Source organism: Zophobas morio, unplaced genomic scaffold, assembly GCF_036711695.1.
Source record: "Zophobas morio isolate AGI-343-1 ecotype UQ-CSIRO unplaced genomic scaffold, CSIRO_AGI_Zmor_V1 ptg000017l, whole genome shotgun sequence".
Taxonomy (NCBI): domain Eukaryota; kingdom Metazoa; phylum Arthropoda; class Insecta; order Coleoptera; family Tenebrionidae; genus Zophobas; species Zophobas morio.
In genome coordinates this window covers 16,062,876-16,085,561 of record NW_026972122.1, presented here as the reverse complement: position 1 = coordinate 16,085,561, position 22,686 = coordinate 16,062,876, and the positions used below count along the sequence as shown (strand labels likewise).

Genomic DNA, 22,686 nt, shown 5'->3' with positions numbered 1-22,686 from the left:
GACGCAACGTTACGTCTGGCCATCGGTCAAATCAGATTGTCGAGAATGGGCCCGCAACTGCGTAGAGTGTCAGCGTTCGAAAATCTCACGCCATGTCTCTTCGCCCATCGGTACATTCTCGCCACCATCAGCGAGGTTTGAGCACGTGCACTTGGACATAGTAATTATGCCACACTCAGAGGGTTATCGTTACTGCCTTACCATGGTAGATCGGTACACCCGCTGGCCAGAAGCCGTACCCATTAGCGACCAGGAAGCAGCAACCGTGGCACGAGCTTTTTACGACACATGGATCGCACGATTCGGCACCCCGCTACGAATAACCACCGACCAAGGTAGACAATTCGAGTCGTACCTATTTAAACAACTAAATTGTTTATTAGGAACCACTCATTTGAGAACTACAGCCTACCACCCCTCAGCCAACGGAATGGTTGAACGCCTACACCGACAGTTAAAAGCGGCAATCATGTGCCACCAGAATAATCGCTGGACTGAAGCCCTATCCACCGTCATGCTCGGCATTCGAGCAGCATGGAAAGAAGACTTCCAGGGTTCCTCCGCGGAGCTCGTATATGGCCAACCTCTCCGCCTGCCCGGTGAATTCCTAGGCATCCCACGCGACGAAAACAGCGCAGACAACAGCACCGCAAACTTCGTCAAAGAGTTACGTCAACACGTGCGTAACTTGAAGCCATGTGAGGGAACACGACATGGAACAAAGAAGACCTTCATTTTTAAAGATCTCGCCACGTCCGAACAAGTTTTTGTACGCTACGACGGTCCCAAGCAGCCGCTTCAACAGCCCTACGACGGTCCGTACAGAGTCGTAAGGCGATCGGCGAAAACGTTCGTCGTCAACATCAAAGGTCGAGATGTCACCGTTTCAATAGATCGGCTCAAACCCGCGTACATACTCAGTGACGACACGCCCACGTCAGAGTTTGGCCGCGACACTACGAGGACGACGCCCACAATCGACGAACCAGCGCCCTTCGCAGATCAACCCCACGACGACGACGAGATGCCAGCTTCCACAACGGCAAGGACCACGAGGTCAGGAAGACGGGTGCGCTTCCCTGAGCGCCTGCAAAGCGGTTTTTCATAAAAAAAAACACTAGCAGGGGGGTACTGTAGGAACAACCGTTCCCACAAAATCAGGTGTTCTACCTGAGGGCAGTCATAGTAATTGTATAAATGTAAATACTTCCTATCTTTCGTCTACCTGCCCTAAGATCCTACATACTTTCTCTTTTCCCTTCTAGAATTTTCTAAACTCCGTTTTTACCTACTTCCACCTCTTCGAAACCGAGCTTACCTGTGTACCATTTTAAACACCCTTCCTTCTTCTTCCTGGCACCCTCGAACAGTAAACAACGAAATAAAATCTCAAAACCGTACCGTCGCTTTTAAATCACCAACAATACCCACAATCCTGTTCTAATTTTTTTTCCACTTTTTACCATTTTCAAAGGCTTATAACATGTCCAGCTGATTTCAAAAAAACGGGACAAGATGAGCAATTCGGGTTCTCATAGATCAATGAAAAGCAATGGGAATATGACGTTTATATAACTGTAATTTGTCCATTTTTTTTAAATCAACTGTACATGTGGTATGTAGGAGAAAGCGAGGCAGGGTGGGTAGCTTTTTGGAAAATATGCATAATTCCTGTTTCTGTGTTAGTTATTATCAATATTACCTAAACGTTTCCGTTATAATGCATAATAACTGAAAATTTCAGTTATTACGCATAATTCCTAATGTTTCTGGTTATTATGCATAATAACTGATAAGTTTAGTTATTACGCATAATTCCTAAAATGTCTAGTTATTATGCATAATAACGGATTTCGGATATTAGCTGTAACATATATAAATGAAACGAAAACTGTAGCAAAAGTACAACGAGAGAATACAGAATATGATGAAACTGTTCCACGCAATGGCAGAATACTTTATTATTAACAAAAGAGAAATCATACAAAAGACTAAGATGAACGTTTTTAACACAATATTCTAACAAATACTCACCCACGGATGTGAGTCATGGGTTATGACAGAAAAGATGAGGAAAAATACAAGCAATTGCAATGAAATATTTAAGAAGAATACAGGGATTAAGCATAAAAGAACAAAAGACAACTGAATTGATGAGGATATTTACAACGAATGGATATGTTACAGTTAAAACCCGTTTTTCAGTTAAAACGCGTTTTCTCTAGTTAAAACTAGTTTTTACTAGAAAAAAACATTTAGTAAAAACGCGTTTTAACTAGAGGAAACGTGTTTTTACTGTAACAGATATAAAGACACTAGTGAAAAGAGTATAGGAAGCAAAAACAACGAATAAGAAGAAAAGAAGAGACGAGACAGATCTTGAAATACTTGGGATAAAACGATGATGATAGTAATAGAAAGGAAATTTGTCACCCTACAGCAGACTTAAGACATAGCAAGGGGTAAAACAAAATAGAAGAACAAGCAAGATGACGTAACCAATCTTCGACACCTTATGGGTAACAGAAGAAATTATTCTACATATACATGTTACAATCAGAGTGTACATTTCGCGAATATATACCGCCTGGTAGTATGATGTGAACTCGAAGAATTGAAATAAACCTTAATTTTATAGTCAAAATTCTACAAAGGAAAATTGATCTCCAACTTTGCCTCTTCTACATCACTGACAAGTAAATAGTAGGTCTAAAAAACATAATTAATTTACGTTAGCAAAATCTTACCGACCACAAAATGATAAAGAACCTTTCTTATCGTATCAGAAATGTCAAACTGAAAGTCAAATGTATTTTTCTGTATTGCAGAATAATCCGAATTTAACTCTAGGAAAACGAAAAATGTCTAATAGCGAGGAGGGCTGCCTGAAGTAAACGGCGAAGCACTGACAGATGAACAATTTGTGATAGAAAATCTGACAGTTATCTTATGATTTTCTGATAGAATGTCAATGTTTCTGTTGATCTGGAATTTTTACGAAGAAATTAAAAGCAGCGATGCCTCGTGACTTTTCCGGGGTTTCCTTGAATTCATGCATTACAAAATTGGTAGTCGATTAAGTCTACACCAAAGCTTCCTTAGACCACGTCTAACATCTTCAAACCATTTTGCTCCGTTTATGGCAAGAACATAACCCAACAAAATATAAATTGAGATGGCCAGATTCATTAATAGAATTGGCCGTGTTGTAACTCAATATTTAGCAACTCAAACTTTGAAAACACTTGTTTACAACGCAATTTTTGCAAAAAATGGGTTACGGATGGGCTGTACAATATGTCCTGTGCAATATGTAAAATTTTTGCTGAAAATATAGAATAACAAAACTACTAGTAACTTACTTCTAAATGTTTAAAATTATTTACGTAAACAATCCTGTCGGGTGTTCAAAATGTTTTCGCTAGTCATTTTCTTGAAAAAAATTCTTGTGCAGCGAATGCGATAATTTCATGACTTCCATAATCCCGCATTAAAAAAATTATCATATGCTATTTTGTATAACAATAATGAAACATCAGTTCTAATTTCTAAATACTACTTTTGTCTTTTGCTTAGTAAAAATACAAATGGCAATTCATGTTGGTTAACGTTTTTTCAAAAAATTCAAATTGTCTCATGAGAAATCCCTAAGGTGTACTTTGTTACCATAACGTGAATTTATGGCACTATAAATTGTATAATAATAAGTAAAAAGTTTTATTTTAAGCAAAGAAGCATTAAATAAGCATAACACTTTCATTAAAAAAGTTTTATTTTAAGCAAAAAAGCATTAAAAACATAATCATATTACAAATCAAAGAACACTTCTTAGAACTTTGGATAAAATATTATTACAATAATCCTAGACTTTATATTTTACACATATATTTCAGTTTTCTTTAAAACAATTTATGATTGTAATATGTTCCAAATTTTTTCGCCGATCATTTAAAATGTGTTTAGAATTGGAGAATGTGCGTTCAACATCCACAATCGTTGTTGGCGCAAATTTGAATTTTACAACTAATGTTGAATCTAACTCCAAATTTTCCACCTTCTGGCCTTGTAAAACACGAGCAACGTCGGAAAGAACACCGAAACCTGCATTTTTTGATTTAACACTTCGTCAAGTTTTTGAGACACTCTAGTACCAATATCACCCCTTACTACGTTTGCTTGTTGTTCAAATTCTTTCACTAAGTTTATGGCATCTACCAACAACATGTTGGGTTTTTCTAACTTTTCTATTACCTCACATACGAATTGATAATTGCTTCTTAGAAAACCTAGATCTTGCGGCAAATCTTTGTTTTCCAAAATATGTATGCAATCTTTAATCGATTGAGAAGAATCTTCATTAAACTCCGTAACTACTTCCCCAAATTCTTTGATATATTTGTCATAATAAAATGTGGCCTATAACCATGTTCCCCACCTCGTTATAATCGGCTCTGGGGGCAATGGTATGTTTGGAAATTTTTCCTTAAAATGTTACACTCTTAGTGGGGCTTTAACAAAAATCTTTTTACCATTTACCACTAATTTATTAACAGTAGGAAACTGCAAACGTATTTTTTCAGCCACTCTGTTTAAACCGTAGGCAATGCAAATAGAGTGAATTAAATTGAGGTACAATATTTTTAGATTATATCTGCTTTCAACATATAACGAGCTGCATCCGAGATCATCAATAAAATTTTATTCGCCGGTACGGCATTTGGCAAAAATAGTGACGTAAGACTGTCATTTACAAATCTGGTAATCGTATTGCCATTTGTTTTATCTAACATTTTCAAACTTACTACATACCCTCGACTAGGGAAATTTTCATTTAAGATTCCAACAATTAAACTTGCCACGTATCTTCCACAACTATTGGTTGTTTCATCGACAGCGAATCATAAATAATTATCTCCAATGCGATGTTTAATTTCGTTGTAGCTCAAACATTGGGCCTACATAATTTTTTCGGAGAGTACTTTCAAGCGGAATATGTCGATTGCAGTGTTTTTCAAGGAATTCTTGAAGAGGGCCTTTCTTAAATTTTTTTAAAGGTATATTGGACTGGATCATCATTTTACATAAATCGAAATTAAACTGAAACTGCTCATCTTTTGTAGATGCAATAGATTCATGTATGGTCTGCTGTTTAATTTTCTTCCTTTCTACATGAAGAGTCGTTCTGACATGTTGCGTCACGTTATATTTTTTATCACTTTGAATCTAAAACAACGTACATATACACGATTAACAAAGGAAAATAGATAAAAAAAAATTAGTGGGCTTACGGTTTTCACACAAGCTCAGCAGAATATTTTGTTGTTTTCTAATTTTAATTCTGGAAAATCCCTTATCCACTCATCCGGCGTCGATTTTACTTTCGGCATTCTTTTAAAATATTAGTAATATTACCAAAAAGAACTCAACATGTAACAAGGGAGAACCACGTATAACACTGTGCTACGACAGATGCGATAGACTGATGGTTGTGAAATAAACGGTTCATTTACTTAAAAGTTTCCATTGGAAAAATTTTAAGGTAGGTAGTTGGGTCAATAACCCTTTTTTATAGAAAATCTTCAACGGTCTTGCCGCAAAATGCCGAAAAAGAACATCTGGTTAAAAGCTTTAATTCATTATCAACGGAAGTAAGGATTTAAAGTCATAAAATCTATGGAGTATTTTTCCAATCCTATAATAAAATTTTATTACTCAAACGACCGGAACCTATTCACAGAAAGGGTCTTGAGTAAGTGTAGTTCAATGGTCAAGTCCAGGTAAAATGCATACAATACGATACGGCTAACTAACAAGTATTTGTCATCACGACAAGGCCGGCATTTGAAGAAAATATGCATTAAAACTCATATTATTATTATTATTATTAATACAAAAATAAGGATGGAGGTCAAACCTATGCATCCAAATAGAAATAAGAGACAATTTCAATAACAAAAAAAAAAACAAAGCTGCACTCCTAAATAACACAAATAATTGGATATACTACAACTTATAGATTGAATGCGTCGAATCTGTTCTTGAAGCAGTTAACATATTATAATATTCCTCGAAAAAAGCATTAAATAAGAATATAAGTTTTAATATGCATAAAATTGAAAAAAAAAGCAAATAAGCATAACAAAAATGTGTCAAATGACTCCAAATTGTATCATAGTTACAGATATAAAAAAGTTTTGAAGTGCTTACATTTTTCACAAAAAGCATTACACCTAGAAATCCGCTCTCTAATAATAAAATCGTGGCATAAAGTCACAGATTATAAATTTTGATGTGTCGAAACTCGAAAGGCAAGTATCAGATTTATCAGACTACTCGACCACAAAAATATTTTTCAAAAATTCTCTACAATCCAAGTAAATTAGCAAACACCGATCTAGTAAAAAAAAAAGTTTGAATTAAAATAGAAGGAAGACTTTAACATAATTCACAGCAAAGTTAACACGCGCATAAATTTAATAATTTAATGTAGTTATTTAGGAAATATAATAATCAAGCAAGAAACATTAATCTAAATACTCGTGTGTATATTTAAGTAGAAAATCTTCTAATTACGACTAGTCGATTTGGGCATTTATTAAAAACAAAATTCTTTTCACCAACCCTAATTCTGTAGTCCTGATTTAAGTACTCACTATTATTTTGATTAGTCTTCGGCATTTTTAGCTTAGGTATAATATTAGATTCCTTTGGAACAATAAAGTTTCTTGGTATGAATTTCCAAACCGTTACGTTATCAAAGTAAATGAGTTAGATTTATTACCAGTTTTAATAAAAACTGAAAGGATATATAAACCTACTTGAAAAGAATCTGTTGCCACCGTTAAATCACAGACGTATTATCAGTTACAGCTTTTCATGCGGTACTTTGCCAACTTGTTTACTTTCAATACTGTTTGATGTGTCAATAAACTGCTCTGCAATATTTCCTTACAAACTTGATAAATTGAAAATTTCAGTAGAAAATGTGTTATAAAAGCGTATCTAAAGTAAATTTAAGGGTCAGTGCAGGCGTTGACAAACTAGTGATATTATGTTTTTATTACGTCCACGAGACGAGGATTAAAGTCCAGGCGCTTCCATTGCTGTTTCAAAGCTTAGGTAACGAGATTATGAGTTTACGATTTGTAAATCCTCTATGAAATTATCTGTATTTTGCAGGTTTAATAAAAACGTTCTCGTATTATATGAAATCTCCTCTTGGATCTCGACCACTAATTTTACGCAAAAAGAAAATTTCTTCAGGTACGGTCGATGTAATCCTCTAATTGCAATGTATTGCTGAGAGAAGAGTTTCGTAGCGTTTGTTGTGTGTACTCCTGATAAAACACTGATAATGAGATTGAGAAAATTTCTGTAATCTGAAAATCATTTATATTCAGAATAGCGCAAGCACCGATATTAAAAAAGCCAAATGAAAATGAGTAGGAGTGAATCGATGAAAAATTAGCATTCTGTAATAGGTGTTCTTGACAGCTTTTTCCCGAAGCTTAAAATTCAAATTTTAAGTTAATGGAAGTGGAAACGTGACTAGGATGACTAATTATCGTCATACCATCGAGAATAAAAATAAAATTTCCGGCAAAGAAAATCAACTTCGGATTACGGCGTACATCTCGTCTTGAAATGTGTACCTAATAAAGTATAAAGTACATTTTTTATAACAATAAGCCCTTGCCGAGGCAATAAAAGAGTCTGAAAAAAATAAAAACAGTTTATGCTTGAACACGTGCTCACTTTATGACCCGGCCAGGCTGTTTAAAATTTCAGGACAAGGCAAACGTCGTTGCTGCCCTTAGGAAAACACTACTGAGAAAGAAAAGACACCCGGGGTTTCCTAATTTCATTTGCCTTTTCGCAACTGCCTAATGTATTTAAGTTAATAAATTATTTTTACGGAGACATCCTTTCCTCAGTTGGAAAAATCGCAAAGACTGGATCGTCAATCGAATAAGAGAATTAACTACATTCATGTTATGTGTATTATTTAAGACTAGTGGTTGAAATACACAACCAACATACGTGTGTATCAGTGGCGGCTCGTCAGGGGAGGCAGGGGAGGCAGTGCCTCCCCTGGAAAAATTGACTATTAGTTTTTGTTTTAATATCTGTTAACTTCAAATATATTTTAAAGATATAGCAAATAACTTTTATGGAACACTGTGATTTATTAAAACGCGTCTTGGTAACATATTTTGAAGTACGCGCTTTCGACAGGAATAAGTGCTGATCACCGCCGTGTAGGCCAGCTTCAGACAGAGGCATGCCTCAGATGGACGGATATCTTCAGTATGATTAGTCAGTGGTGCTAATATGTTTTTGAGTAAGACAATAGTCATCAGTGCTTTATCAAAGCGCCAGCGGAGGCACCAACGCCTACCGTCCTTAAGCCAATCAGATCGGATTCTTTAATCTCACGGTGAAACTGCACAATGCTGAACAGGGATGCTGAATGCATTTAGTGTGCATTTAGTCGTGCATTAATTAGACGCGAGGAAAGGTGTTCACTGCATGTGCATTGCCAAGGTTATGTATTAAAACTTTTAAGTTAACTTGAACAGAGTAGGACAATGAAAATGTCAGTTTTGCAATGCTGATAGCAACATAAGAATCTATAATCTCCAGAATTTCTTATAAAGTTTAAATATTTAAGCACGGTTTTCTTACGACGAACAATTGTATGTCAAAGATTTAGAACCTCTCATCCAGATTTGAGGAGAACTTTATTAATTAATTGATTAATATATTTAAATTAGCCCTAGATCATATGAATTAATATTTAATGCTAAGAAAGCAAATTCTGTAGTCTTTAAACCTTCTCGTTGGTTTGTGTGAAGCAATTAAATGTTTTTTATTCGAGAAGTGTACCCATATAGAATAGAGACATGTTACTGACTCAAAGCTATTTGTATTATTTTCATAAAAACGAATAAACAATCTGTCTTTTAACAAAAGTAATTGCCAACATGTTAATTAATACCTGCTGATTTTGAAACGAAATTGTTGCCTCACCTAACGAAAAGACCACGAGCCGCTACTGGTGTGTATATACATATGTAAATATTTAGCGTGTAGTTTTGTGCGAATATTTGAAATATACTCGTAGCATACAGATTAGTATACAATACTCAAACAACTAGCAAATCAAATAAATATAACTGCATTAAGACTAACATGTTGTATATTCTCTAACGAGCATGTAATGAAGACTATTTTTACACGAGGATGAAGAGTTCATCCCAGTGAAGTAATAGCCCATTACATGCGAGTAACAGACACTATTTTATCTAGGACTGAAAATTCTGAAGTTTTTAAAATTTATTTTTGATTTTCCAAAATTGATTGTGACGTTATAGTTAGTAATACTGATACATGAACATGATCTGTTTTCAATAGATAAAGTATAATGGAACGATAACAACCCATAACTCCCATAATCAGGGCAACCTTCAACATGAAAAATGTTATTAACTACTTAATTATTAATTTATAAAATAGAAAGTTGCTAGCTTAGTATACAAGTATTTATCATCAGGAGCTTTGTCAATGAATTTTCGTATTTCTTCCGCTGTGAAGACTGCACCTTTCTTCGGTTTGTAGCCATCGGATGTTCTTTTTAAACAGGAACCGAGCGTTTTATAATCTTCCATATTTGGGTAACATTAAGTACGTCTTCGATAACAAAGAAGACTTGTATTTCTTTTGACAAATCAATAAAATACGTTAAGATATTATTTTTCAAAAAAGAATTGGTGTTTTTTTAGAGTTCTCCAGTCGATATATGTATTGTAGTTGTTCTTAGATTTTTCGGGCAACAAACTTAAAGTACCAGCTGAAACACACGCTTCACTAATTTCAGGTAGGATACAGGATACAGGCCATTTCATCATCACTGTCGTTCCCGATTTTCAGAAAAACACACGAAAAAGAAAACATTTAAAATACTCTTTGAAATAATCTTATTTCTATTTGTAAATTTTTATTTGGTTACCATGTCTACAATATTTAAAACAGTAGCTAGATTTTGTACGCGAAATAATTTTGGATGTTACGTTTAATAGTGTCATCTTTGAAAATACTAATAAATAATAAACTATGAGTGGGAGTACAATAAATGTTCAAAGTGTTCTCTGTTTACAATTTGGCAGTGATGTAATTGATCAACAAAATGTCACAATGAATTATGTATGATTTTACAAAATGGGTGCTCTTTTGTCTTTTTTTTCTTTTCTATTTTTTTGTATCAGCAGAAATAAACATGTTGATAATTTCTGAAAGTAGTTTTTTATTCTGCTTCAGAAAATGGCAAAAAAATCGTGTTCCCTTAAAAAAAACTTAGACGGTCCTATCTGTCAAACCGAGAGCGATACAAAAAGGAAAAATGTTGTGTAATCAAGTCGCCATGTTTAAGAGTACATCCAAAGCAAATTTCCGAAAAAAAAATTCAAATAACAAAATTATATCTTACGCTGCAGTTCCTTTATGTAGTCATGGATTTACTTAGTCGTTTAATTGTTCGTAATCAAATATACGAGGGTGGGGTGACAAGTACCGGGCCTCACATAGATGTGGGAGTAATAAGATCAGTATAATGATGGCGTTCCATAATTTCATCTTCCATCAGCTTCCCTTAAAAATTTCATGTCAATATGTCGTTTAGTATTTGGATGGCAGTCCTTCAGATTAGATGCATCAAACAATTCTAACAAAATGGGGAAAGTGGAAATTCGGCCAGTGATTAATTTTTTTTTTTTTGAAAGGCCTAAAATCAAGTGAGATCAACAAAGAGTTGGATACAACATTGGGAGACTCCTCTCCATCGTATACAACAATTAAGTGATGGGTTGCTAAATTTAAAATGGGCCGAATCAGCACAAATAATAAACCACGCAGTGGGCGCCCTGTTGAGGTGATCCCTCCAGAAATTACAGAAAAAAATCATAAAATCATCTTGGCTGACCGGAGAGTGAAAGTGAGGGAGGTAGCAGAATCAATAAGGATCACAACAGAGTGTATTCGAAATATTTTACATGAATACTTATCAAAGAAAACGCTTTGCGCCAGGTGGGTGCCGCGTTTGCTCGCTCCAAACCAAAAACAGCGTCGTAAGGATGTTTCGGCTGATTGTTTGGCACACTACAGGCGTAACCCAAATGGATTTTTACGTCCATTCATTACTGTCAATGAAACATGGGTCCATCATTACATCCCTGAGACAAAACAGCAGTTGAGACAGTGGACCAAAAAAAGAGAACCACAGTTGCATCGGCCAGTAAGGTTATGGCCACCATCTTTTGCGAGGGGAATAATTGACTACCTCCAAAAGGGAAAAACAGTTAGTGGGGAATATTATGCCACTCTACTACAACGTTTACAATAGGAAATTAAAGAAAACGGCCAGATTTAGCGAAAAAAAAACGTGCTGTTTCATCAGCACAATGCCCCAGTCCATACTTCAGTCATTGCGATGGCTACAATTCATGAATTAAAATTTGAATTGCTCCCCCACCCTCCCTACAGACCCCATTTAGCCCCATGTGATTTCCACCTTTTCCAAAACCTCAAAAAAGTGGTTGGGTGGTAAGAGGTTAGCCTTGTAAATTCCACTTACATTCACCTGTCTAAAATATGAAATATTTTTGTTAAGGCTAGATATACTTGCCTGGGATCATGCACCGCTATTGTTATTAATATTGTTAATGATATTATGGCCATTAAAGGACTTAACCCAACAAATCAGCAAAAGCATTAACTATTTCTAAAGGAGAAGTTAACTCATTGTTGTCATAATTCATTATTGCTGGTACTCCAAACTTCTTTGTTTTGTTACTTCCCGAGCGTATAAGCTAAGCAAATATCGTCATCAAGTCCATCGGGCGACTGGTTATTTTCACATTTTCTCTATGTGTCATGACCCCAAGAATACAAAAACATAGGTCTCCCGTTTGCGTCTGTCTGTCTGTCTGCTCGTCTGTCCGTCTACACACCTGCCCGTTTTTCCGCCTGCCTGCCTGTCCGCCCGCATGTCTGTCTGTCCACCTATCTGTCTATCCGCCGTTTGTGTATTATGTATTCATATACGTGGTAAAACCCTGACTAAATTTTGTCTAATCATCCTCACCAACAATGTGATGACGTCACTCAAAACTGTACATAGTTTTAAATACGATGATTTTTAAATATTTGTAAAGCCCGAGGTGACTTAGTTTGTTTGTAATTTAACCAAGCTTTTTGCTTTTGTTTTAGGTATTCAGTAATTTCTGTGTTACAGGAAAGTTTCTAGAAGAACGCCTCTTAATTGGTACATAAGAATGGAAGATAGACTGCAGTTTTTACATCGCTGTTATCGAATCCAAAGAGGAAAAATCTAGCTCATATAATAATATAAAGATGGAACATCTGCTTTCTCAAAGTTTAGTTGTCCGCAATTTTAGTTTAGTACCTAATAATAATAATGAATAATTCTCAAGAAAATGCAACGTTGTCAGTTTGTAGCGATTTTATTTTGTGATCTATTTTCTACGAAATACTGTTCTTCAAGAAAATTTCAGTAATAGATCGGCATAGTAATTGGTTTTTCAACGTAGCAACCCTCTGATGCACAAATTTTCGAACACCTTCATTTAGACAGATTTCGGTATAGGTATACCATACCTATCATATGGCATCAGTTTTGCAGGTAATAAAAAATTAACGATATTGTTAAAACATAGAATTAAAATGTATAAATCAACCAAAAGGACAACGGTTCCTAGTTGTAACTTTCAATTTTCAATAACTTTAGTGCTTACCTAATTTTTCCGAAAGTAAAATTCAAATTTTGAAAGTGTAAAATCTGCACAACTGTAACTTTGGAAATATTGACTTTTTATTTAAAAATGATTTATCACAATATTCTTACCATGAACGTGTATAAACTACGTTCGAATGTTTATTGAATCATTGTTTACTGTAATAAATCATATTTTATAAAAAAAAAAATAAAAACTGTACAAGATGAAATCTAAGTTCATCTACTGAATTTCAATGGTTTACGTTTGATTTTAATGGAAGCGTTCGAAACTCCAGTAAAATCGTCATGATGTAATGAAGCTAAATGCGCTTATCCGTTAGGAAAACCAATCGAAAAGTAATGGAGGGTATAACGCCGAACATTGGATCGCCAAATCCGATTAATATGTTGATTGAAACTAATGATTGTGTCTTCATTGTCAGTCGTCGTGCGCCATTCGGTGCTGCCCTCGCGCGGCTTTATCGCATTATTGGAACGTGACTCGAAAAGCTCCTGCTGCTTTGTACACTTCTCTGTAACGCGAATTCAATTTCTATATCATGTGAAAAGTTTTAAGTTATTTAAGTTTCTCAAGTTGTTTAGGAACTCGTAGATCCGTGTATGTAAACGGACCATAGAGAAGAGACGAAGTTCGCCGGCATGATTTTACCGAAAATCGACAATTTGAGACCAAATTTTCCGCCCCAGTGAAAAGATATATTGCTAAGAATTACGTTTTAATTACATATCTGGACAGATGTTATCGAATAACACTTAGACAAAGTCCGTGTCGAGTCTAATAATTTCTCGTCACGTAATTTAGGAAAAATTGACTTTTTTGTGGCATCTTCGTAATATGTATTTTTATTGACTGTAAATAAGTTTTCCCATGTTTAGTTTCATAGACGTGAGCCTGCCCTGGGGTCCAACGTTATGTCACGTGTGTTCAGTAATAAATAACTCATGTAGGTTTATGGCTGGAAGGAGCTTAGACCAGCCAAATAAAAATAATGCAATAGCCATGTCAGGAGTTAAACGTACCATCGTCCCTATTACACATCCGGACGTGCTTCTTATGGTTCTTTTTATGTCTGAGGCGCTAAGTGAGTAAAATTCGTCTATAATGGACCTGTCAACAAATGACCGTTTACTAACACTTCTGCCAGGAAAAAACCCGCAGAAAATGTGGAAATGTAAAGCTCTTCCACCATAAAATCAGTAATATCTCTTTGTAAAATAAAAAAGCTTCAGATAAAACACCTTAATTTTGGAACATCATTAATCAATGTAAAGTAAAATGCCTAAAATCATTCATCTCGGGTCAGACAAGCATCTTCTCTGCTTTGATATATAATTACTATCCAATGATTTTTCCCAATATTCATGTTGTGGAGTTTGGTCTGCAATTGTTAAGATCATTTACAATGTCCTTGTGTAAAGATATCACTTTAGATATCTTTAGACAACCAGGAAATACTCTTAGTGATGCATTCGTTTATAAGCTTTGTAAATGGAACTGAAATAATAGTAAATTACCTACTGAGGTGGAAAGTGTTTCATTACAACCGAGACGGTTAATTTACCGAAGGGCGCATCCCCTAGGTGAACTATAGTCCGATGCTGTAGGAAACTTTCCGCCGAGGTATGTATACTATTTTATTCTCAATCACCTGAATAAATTTTGGGAAAATAAAAAAAAAAATACGTCACAATGTTTATGTTCATAAGTACAAGGAGGCTATGCATAACAATCAAGTTACCTCTGAACGCCTCTGAATAAAATTAGACTAACGTTTTGAAGATGAAAAAATCTGATCAAGAAATATCATTCTATTAAAAAATGTTTGATTCAGAGTCTTTAACTCCTCCTGAATTAAATGCAGCAAACGAAGTTCCGCAAAATCTGTTGCCACAAAAGAGCAAAAGTAGGTGGTACGAAAAGGCCTACAAAATGTACCTTCATATTTATCACAGTAAAGACAAGTGACAATACGAACATAACCTGTAATTGCAACGGACCAGCACATGTTCCACGTTAGTCTGCACTGATATAAGTCGTGCAATGCAATTAATTATGACATTTTTGGCATTGTTCTGTTTCTTAATAATCGATGCAATTATTGTCATTAATAGTTTATTAATAAAATTAAAAAATTAGACTCTTTCCTGCATGTCAAATCAAAAATGTCAAAAAATATGAGTCTGTTGAAGCTTGTTGAATTATTAAACGGTCGAACTCGGTGACCAACTACACTCAAAACAGCATTCATTCATTAGCCAGTACGCGGGATTTTATCTCACCGGTGCAATCCCCCAGTTGAAGTAAGGTGTGTTTTACAGCTAGTAAAAAAACTACTTCTACATTACTATATTACTTCAAATAATAATACTCGATGCCCTTTTTAATTTTTCAACCACAAAACCACAGATTTGTGATCTTGAAATGTTATGTTATGTTGATATAGTCCAAAAGAAAAATATATTTGTAATCAAACTATCGCCGCGACAGCACTGGATCTAGCGTATGAGATACAATTCCGCGCGTTGTTCATTACGGGATGTTTTTGTGCATATGGTATCTCTGCATTTCTGAGTCGTCCTCCAACTCTGAGCAAGCCATCAGTATGTAAAATGGGGTTTAAAGAAAGAAGATGACTTTTCTTGTCAAGATCCTCTTTCGCTCGTAGATCTGCTAATTCTCGCGGAAATGCTTCTTCTTGAGTCATAGCAAGTACTCGCAACTCAGATTCTTCCAATTCTTTCACTGTCAGCGGTCCATGAATAATCGCTTTTTTTACTTTTATGTTGATGAAACGACAACAATAAGCGATGACTCTTTGCAATTTTTTGTACGATGAAAATCGTCTCAGTATGTCATATTGATGAATTGTCAAGGTGCTGACTAATTTTCTTTCCGGTATTTCAATGCTCGGTAACCGTTGCTCTGGCCACTCGTCCAATGAATTGATCCAAGTGGGACCGTTCCACCAGTGTTCTAACATGAGCAGCTGTTCAACTGATACTCCTCTTGAGACGTAATCTGCAGGATTTTCTGCTGAGGGAACGTGGCGCCATTGATAATCTTGACTTAACTCTTGAGTTTCAGCAACTCTGTTAGCTACAAAGGTTTTGAGATTACTTGGTGCAGTTTGAATCCAATACAAAGTTACTGCTGAATCGCTCCAAAGATTAATTTCCACATTTTCGAGCTTTAGTGCAGTGACAACATTTGCGACCAATCTTGATAACAGTACAACTGCACACAGTTCTAACTTTGGAAGTGTTATGACTTTGAGAGGTGCGACTTTTGATTTCGAACAAAGAAGTGATGAGCTTGGTACATTGTTGTCATCCATGGTCGTGATGTAAATGCAGGCTCCGTAAGCTTTTTCGGATGCATCAGAAAATCCGTATATGACAATACCTTTATCCGGATTTCCCAGACGTACGTTAAGCTTCAACTGCAGTGTTTCTAATTGCTTCAGTGATTGAGAAAATGTTGTCCATTTACCTTTGAGTTCTTGAGGTAGATCTTCATCCCATCCTAATTTCTGCTTCCATAAATCTTGCATGATGAGTTTCGCTTTTATTAGAACAGGACTTAGAACTCCTAGAGGATCATAGATTGGAGCGATAGCTGACAAAATTTGTCGTTTTGATACTTGATCTGCTTCTGGTAAATTAATGCGAAACAGTAAAACATCCAGGTTGCTGTTCCACAACAGACCTAATGTTTTTGAAGATGCTTGTTCGTCGAGAATCAATAATGCATCGGTTTTTTCAGAATCTTTAATATGCTGAAGGATACGTTTATCGTTTGCTCTCCATTTTCTTAAACAGAACTTGCCTGATTCTGACAATGTGGATACTTGTTCTTGTAATTCGATGGCTTCTTGTAGTAAATTTGCCCCTGAGAGGAAATCGTCCATATAAAAATCGTCTTCCATGGCCTCAGCGGCTCTTGAAAATTCTGCTCGTGCTTCTAGGCTTATTTGTCTCAAACAACGCATTGCCAAAAATGGTGCATTTGCGGTGCCCTGTGTCACTGTATTTAATATAAATATCTGAATCGGATCGCCAGGATTTTTACGCCATAAAATTCTTTGCAGATTGCGGTCGAGTTTGGAAACATATATCTGTCTAAACATCTGCGCCACGTCACCAGTAATGATATATCTCCAAGTTCTAAATCTAAACAAGATTTGAACAAGGTCATTTTGTAAATTGGGACCTGGTAGAAGCATATCATTTAGTGAGGTGCCTAATGAAGTTTTCGCGGAGACATCAAACACAACTCTCAACTTTGTCGATACGCTTGATTCTCGTATGACTGGCTGGTGTGGAATGTAATAGACTTGATGAGTTGTTTCATCTTCTTCATCTTGAATTTGAGACATGTGTCCTTGGTTCTCATAATCTTGTAAAAGCTCTGTATATTCTTTCTTCAATTCAGCATTTTTCTCCAAACGTCGTTCCAATGATTTAAATCTTCTCAGGGCTTGCTCAAATGAATCGCCAAGTTTTACTTTGTCGTCTTTTGGGAGCTCTACTATAAATCTTCCTTCTCGATCCCTGGTATGCGTCTTAGAAAAGTGAATCTCACAAAAGTCTTGCTGTATTTGTTTCTTCTTCTGAGTGTGTACTTCTTCTATCTTCCAAAATTGCTCAAGTTTCTCGTCCAAATCTTCTGTCAAAAGGAGGCAATTCAAGGAAGTCGGTTGGCATGTTATGTGCAATTCACCACCGACTATCCATCCGAGTTTAGTTTCTTGAAAAGCAGGTTGCCTGTACTTCTGAATGTGGTTTCCACTTTCAAAATTGTCCAAAAAAGTCCTGCTTCTATAAGCATATCTATTCTTCCTGGTTTGTCAAATGTTGGGTCAGCTAAATCTATGCCTGGAGGGATAATTAGCTTCTTGAGATTTAGTTTCACTTGCGGCAAATTTTGTGTAATGTTTGGAATCACCAAACATTCCAACTTTGTTGTGAATCTTGACGTAGTGATTTCAGTGTAAGTTCTGCGGATTTTTGAATATTGTGATTGGCTTCGTTGAGACCTGCTACTGGAAGCTTACGAGACTTGCCCTTGATTTTTAATCTCTTCATAAATTTTTCAGTTAATAGGTTGACCTGAGAACCAGAATCCAAAGAGCTCTGCATATATGTTGATTGCCTTCATTATCACTCACGTAGACTTGAACAGTTGATAAAAGAATCTTGTTTATTTCTTTGGGAGCGCAGTGAGTCGACACAGGAAGATCACGTTGAATTTGTAAATTCATCGGAGAACCTTCATTATGTGGAACTTCTGTCTTATTTCTTTCTTTGCGCAGTAGTGTATTGTGTTTCAATCCACACTTCTTGCATAATTGTGATCTGCAATCCTTGCCAAAATGCCCTGGTCTCAAACAGTTTACGCATAGCTTCAATCTAACAATTTCGTGGTTAATAAGTTCTGGTGTTAACTTTAGAAATTGTTCACACTGGTATATGTTGTGCTGACCAGAACCACATGCACACTTTAAAGTAGGGTTCCCGTTCTCCTTCGTACCTGTTGTTGTTGTGGTGAGAGTTACCCTTTTCTCCTTCTTGTTGTTTGTTGCTTGTGAATGTTCTTGTCCTGATTTGCCACGATACGATATCTCCATCATCATGTATCTTTTCTCCAAAAACTTCATAAACTTGTCCAATGTTGGCTGTTGTGCTTCTTCTTCGTAATCAACTTCTTTTTCCCATTCGTCTCTTAGCTGTCGATCAAGCTTGTTATTAATCAGATAAATAATGATGGTATCCCAGTTGTCTGTAGGTTCACCCAGTGTCTTGAGCGAACGCAAATGAGTTCTCGTTTTGTCAATAACATTCCTGAGAACACCTGGATTTACTTTTGATACAACTGGAAGATCGAACAGACCCTTGAGATGTAGCTTGAAGTAGCTTCCATGCTTCATCGTAGTTATCATTTGTTGCTTCTAACGATGATATTATATTTAAAGCGTCGCCTTTCAGTAGACCTTTGAGAATTTGAAACTTTTGTACTTTCGGGATATCCTGTTGATTATGAACTGATTTTACATATGAATCTTTGAAAGAGAGCCATTGATCATATTCTCCAGAAAATGGATGAATAGAAATGGTAGGTAGTTTTACTTTGACACTGGTGGCTGGAGCTTGAATGGTATTATTCATCTGTTGTTGAATTGCAAATTCCTTTAACATTTGTTTTGCTCTCGACATGACTTCGTAATAAATCTTCTCATAACCTTCAAAATCTTCTATATGTTTCTGTACAGCTTCTTCAGTTTCCAACAAACATTCTATTTCCACACTCGAGTTTTCAAATTTTTCCCACACGATTGTTATTCTTTCGCATCTTTCATTTAGTCTGTTTCAATTACACTTGCTCGATCGACAAAGTCAACAAAGGATTTCAACTGCCTTTTCAAAGCGCCCCGTTTCACATTCAAAGATTTTAATTCTGCCATTATGTATTTTTTAATAAACAAATATTAACTTAAATTGATCAATTGTAGCAATATTTAAACATAAATTTACTATATTGCGTTTTAATTAACAAGTTGAGGTTAGAAAACTTTAAATAATTGAGATTCCAAAACTTTATGCAAAATGATTGAGATTATTGAGGTTAGAAACTTAATGATTGTGATAACAACTCTTTATGTAAGGATTGAGGTTAGGAAATCTAATAATTTGCCACTTAGCTGATTCGCGATGTCCCTCGATGTTCCTTGATGCCCCACGCTGCCCCACGCCGCTGGAGACTGCTTGGCGCTTCGTGGAGGCCTCGTGTTGTCCAGCTACGAAGAACCTTCTCGCACTTTTCTGTTTTTCTTTGAAAATGGCGTCGATCGTAGAAACTTCTTCTTGCTTGTGTTGTGATGATTTTTGCTTTTTCTTACTTCTTATGAAATCCGGCTCGAAGGACCATTATGTTGTGGGGTTGTGGAATGATCGTTAACTTGATTTTTTACAATCGATTGTATTTTATTCTACATTATACGAGTTTTACAAAACGGTACGTTCTCGTTGTTCTGTGACAGTCTTTCTTCGTGATGTTCTTGATGCTAGTCTCCCCACGCCACGCACTTCCCATTGCGCGGCAAAGTTTAAAATTAAATCTTAAACTAACCAAACTGAATGCACCTTTTGACGACGTTCCACGTTCATGAAAGTATCCATGTTTAGTCAAAATTCACTCTTACAACGATCCTACTCGTTTTCTAAGCTGCTTTACAGACAGCTTAGTCATTTGTCACGCCGATGCTCATTTTTAGATTAAATGCTCACAAAACACGTAGATGTTCAATTTGTGTCCGGGGAGATACAATGTTTCCAAGTAGGTACTCAGTACATAGAGTAGATACTCAGGTGTATAAGAGTAATACTAAAGTAGGTACTTCGTACTTCGAATATGAGTATCTACTCAGTTTTATTCATACCACCCAATGTCTCGTTTCAATGTTTGATTATGTTGATTATGAGCACAACGCTGATCAACTTCCATATCCGAATTACCCATGAAATAAATCATTGCGGATTGACTTCGTGGACCAATGTCAACTTGTCGTCTTCTCGGCATTGTAATCAACTTCATAAAACGACACAGAATTATTTTCACAGTCAATCAAATCTGTAAATTTTGTCTTGAGAATTTTAAAATATTGAAAACTTCAAATTAAATCCTCGAATAACGGTAAAGGTTGAGGTTTTGTCGAAACCAACAAAGTGAACATAGGTAAATAGAATGGCAGTTCAAAATTAATAAGAAACTTTCGCAATGCGTAACTAAATTCACTTTAACGAACACTTTTCTTAAAATAAACGATGTTTTTTTTTACGAAAAAACAAAGAACGATTTGAAATGCAATAATACTTTTCACAATCGCACAGAAGAAATAGTTTTGTATGACACGTCAGTTAGGCGACAGGTCCGTCAGGAACGCCAACTATTCAAATTAATTCGAAGTGGCGATTCCCATACAAAATTTTTATTTTTTTTTTATCTTTTAGCTGTCTTATTTTTATAAATTTTCTTACATATAAACCTTCTCTTGACAATAAGGAACACGTAAAAAATAGATTCATCCAATTCGGTGCAGTCGTTCTGAAGTTATGCGCCTACATACATTTCGGCGATTCATTTTTATTAATATAGATATAAATAGATATGTTAGTAAAAAAAATGTTCTTTATCTTTGGGCATACAAAATTTGAGCCAATTCATTTCTGCGTTAAATTCCTTGAATTGGATTGTGGTTTTCGTGTTCTACAATTTCATCATCTTCTTCAATCTTCTTTTAATCAGGAAAGTCGTTTACATCATTTACAAATTTAGAAACGTTATGCAGAACAAAACAAGAAACTATCAATTTTGGTATTCTAGACAAACGAACCCTAATATCATTCATCAAAATTGGAAATCGTTTTTTCACTTGACCGAAACATCTTTCGATAATCACTCTGTTTCTTTTGTGCATGTTATTAAAGTGTATTTCAACCTGGTTTCTTGGGTTTCTGTAGGGAGTTATTAACCAAGGAGCAACGGCATAACCCGAGTCACCTAAGAGGATGGCTTGTCCTTGATATCTCGAAATAATGGGTAATACTGAAGAATTTCTCCAAATTCTACTATCATGCACAGAACCTGGCCACGTGGCATCCACACTTGTAAACCATTCTCTGCTATTACCTACATGTAGCTTGTGCGTTTATTGGAGCAAACTGCTTCCTGCATATGTATTCATCTCCATGTTCTAAAGGTTTTTTAATTTTAATCTGAGTGCAATCTAGAGCGCCAATAACAAAAGGAAAATTAAATGCTTCTTGCCATTGGTGTCTAGCTGCGTCGATTTCAGCCTGTTCTGCTAGAAATTGAATCCACTGATTTACCTTTTCGTAGATTTTTTCACTAACAAATTTTACGGTTCTGGAGACTGAACTTTGATGGGTACCACTGTCCTCACCAACACCAACTTGAAAAACAGGATCACCGACATACCTTAAAAATATTTGTATTTTTTGTTTTGGTGTCAAAGCACCTCCCCTTCGTTCATTGTTTTCGCCCAAAAACACATCGGCTAGGTACTCTACGTTGTCTTCTTCAAATCGGTACATAGCTTTATAAGTAGAAGCACCAGCTTGCCTTCTAGCCTTATAAATTTTTCGTCGCCGAATGGGCAGCATGAATTGAGCCATTCTGAACTTTATTCACGTCAATCAATTCACGACTCATGATAATTTGATTTAATTCCTCTTAGAACAAATAAAACAGTAACTGTTAAAATAAGATCGCTTTTGGCAAATGGCGGGGCTGGTACCTGCTAAGATAAGAGTGATTTTGGCAAATGTGATACCCTCTAAGAAAAGAGAGAGAGGGTGGACGGTACAAATACCTGCTAAAATAAAATTGATTTTGGCAAATGAGATACCTTCTAAGAAAAGAGAGGCCGGGTGACCGGGACTAATACCTGCTAATTAGACCGATTTTGGCAAATGACATAACCTCTAAGAAAAGAGAGGCCGAGGAGGTGGGGCTAGTACCTGTTAAGATAAGACTGCTTTTCACAAATGACGTATTCTATAAGATATTTAATTAAATTATTTAAAAAAAAAAACACTAGGGGCTCCAAAGCATTTTCAAATTCTTTCGAAACAGGAATACCTAGAACTTCAAGATTGTTTTAAATTTTTGAAAAAAAAAACAGGCTCCCAAAATTTACTCAAAAACAGGTCAGGTCAGAATTTTCCAAAAATAGAACACCAAAGTCACCCAAAATTGTTTTCAAGCATCTCATACACCAGCTTGAAAAAAAATTAAGTTTTAACTTGTGAAATGAAGTAGATACTATTTATTATGCATATTGATCTGAGTATTTACT

General features: G+C 35.7%; 1 protein-coding gene across 1 annotated transcript; it reads right to left on the bottom strand.

Annotated features, from left to right (window-relative positions):
- Window positions 1–15,279: 15,279 nt before the first annotated feature.
- Window positions 15,280–19,987, bottom strand: LOC135129969 (uncharacterized). Its single transcript, XM_064057239.1, has 7 exons — window positions 19,938–19,987; window positions 19,818–19,893; window positions 19,506–19,723; window positions 18,702–19,151; window positions 17,980–18,652; window positions 17,757–17,920; window positions 15,280–17,650 (listed from the first exon to the last, which is right to left on the bottom strand). The coding sequence occupies exons 1-7, from the start codon at window positions 19,985–19,987 to the stop codon at window positions 15,280–15,282; spliced, it is 4,002 nt and encodes a 1,333-aa protein (XP_063913309.1).
- Window positions 19,988–22,686: the final 2,699 nt, after the last annotated feature.